The 248-nt window shown below is 43.1% G+C and overlaps 1 protein-coding gene across 1 annotated transcript in view; it reads left to right on the plus strand.

Moving 5' to 3' along the window:
- Nucleotides 1-248, plus strand: part of LOC119593586 — a gene marked incomplete in the record, with an annotated part of 34,026 nt that overhangs the window by 22,636 nt on the left and 11,142 nt on the right. Inside the window, 1 exon segment of the mRNA XM_037942539.1 lies at nucleotides 92-201. Coding sequence (XP_037798467.1) covers nucleotides 92-201 — 110 coding nt within the window.

The raw sequence follows: 248 nt of genomic DNA on the forward strand, positions 1-248 counted from the left end.
GTTATGCAATCCATTATCAATTCACGAAGAATGCCATAAAAACACTGACGACCATACAGAATACGTAACTGACACGTCATTTTTGCCGCAGCTGAAAGTGGGTTGGGCGCCGTCTTGGGACTACCAGATTCTACAGCTTGTAAGCGCGGCCATCATGGTCGCTTCTTGCATTACTACAATGCTGCTTTTCTTTGCCACTGGGTAAGATGTCAATGAAACTATTTGTAATTTTGTAACATGTACACGAG

The sequence above is a fragment of the Penaeus monodon genome, chromosome 32 (genome assembly GCF_015228065.2).
Source record: "Penaeus monodon isolate SGIC_2016 chromosome 32, NSTDA_Pmon_1, whole genome shotgun sequence".
Taxonomy (NCBI): Eukaryota; Metazoa; Arthropoda; class Malacostraca; order Decapoda; family Penaeidae; genus Penaeus; species Penaeus monodon.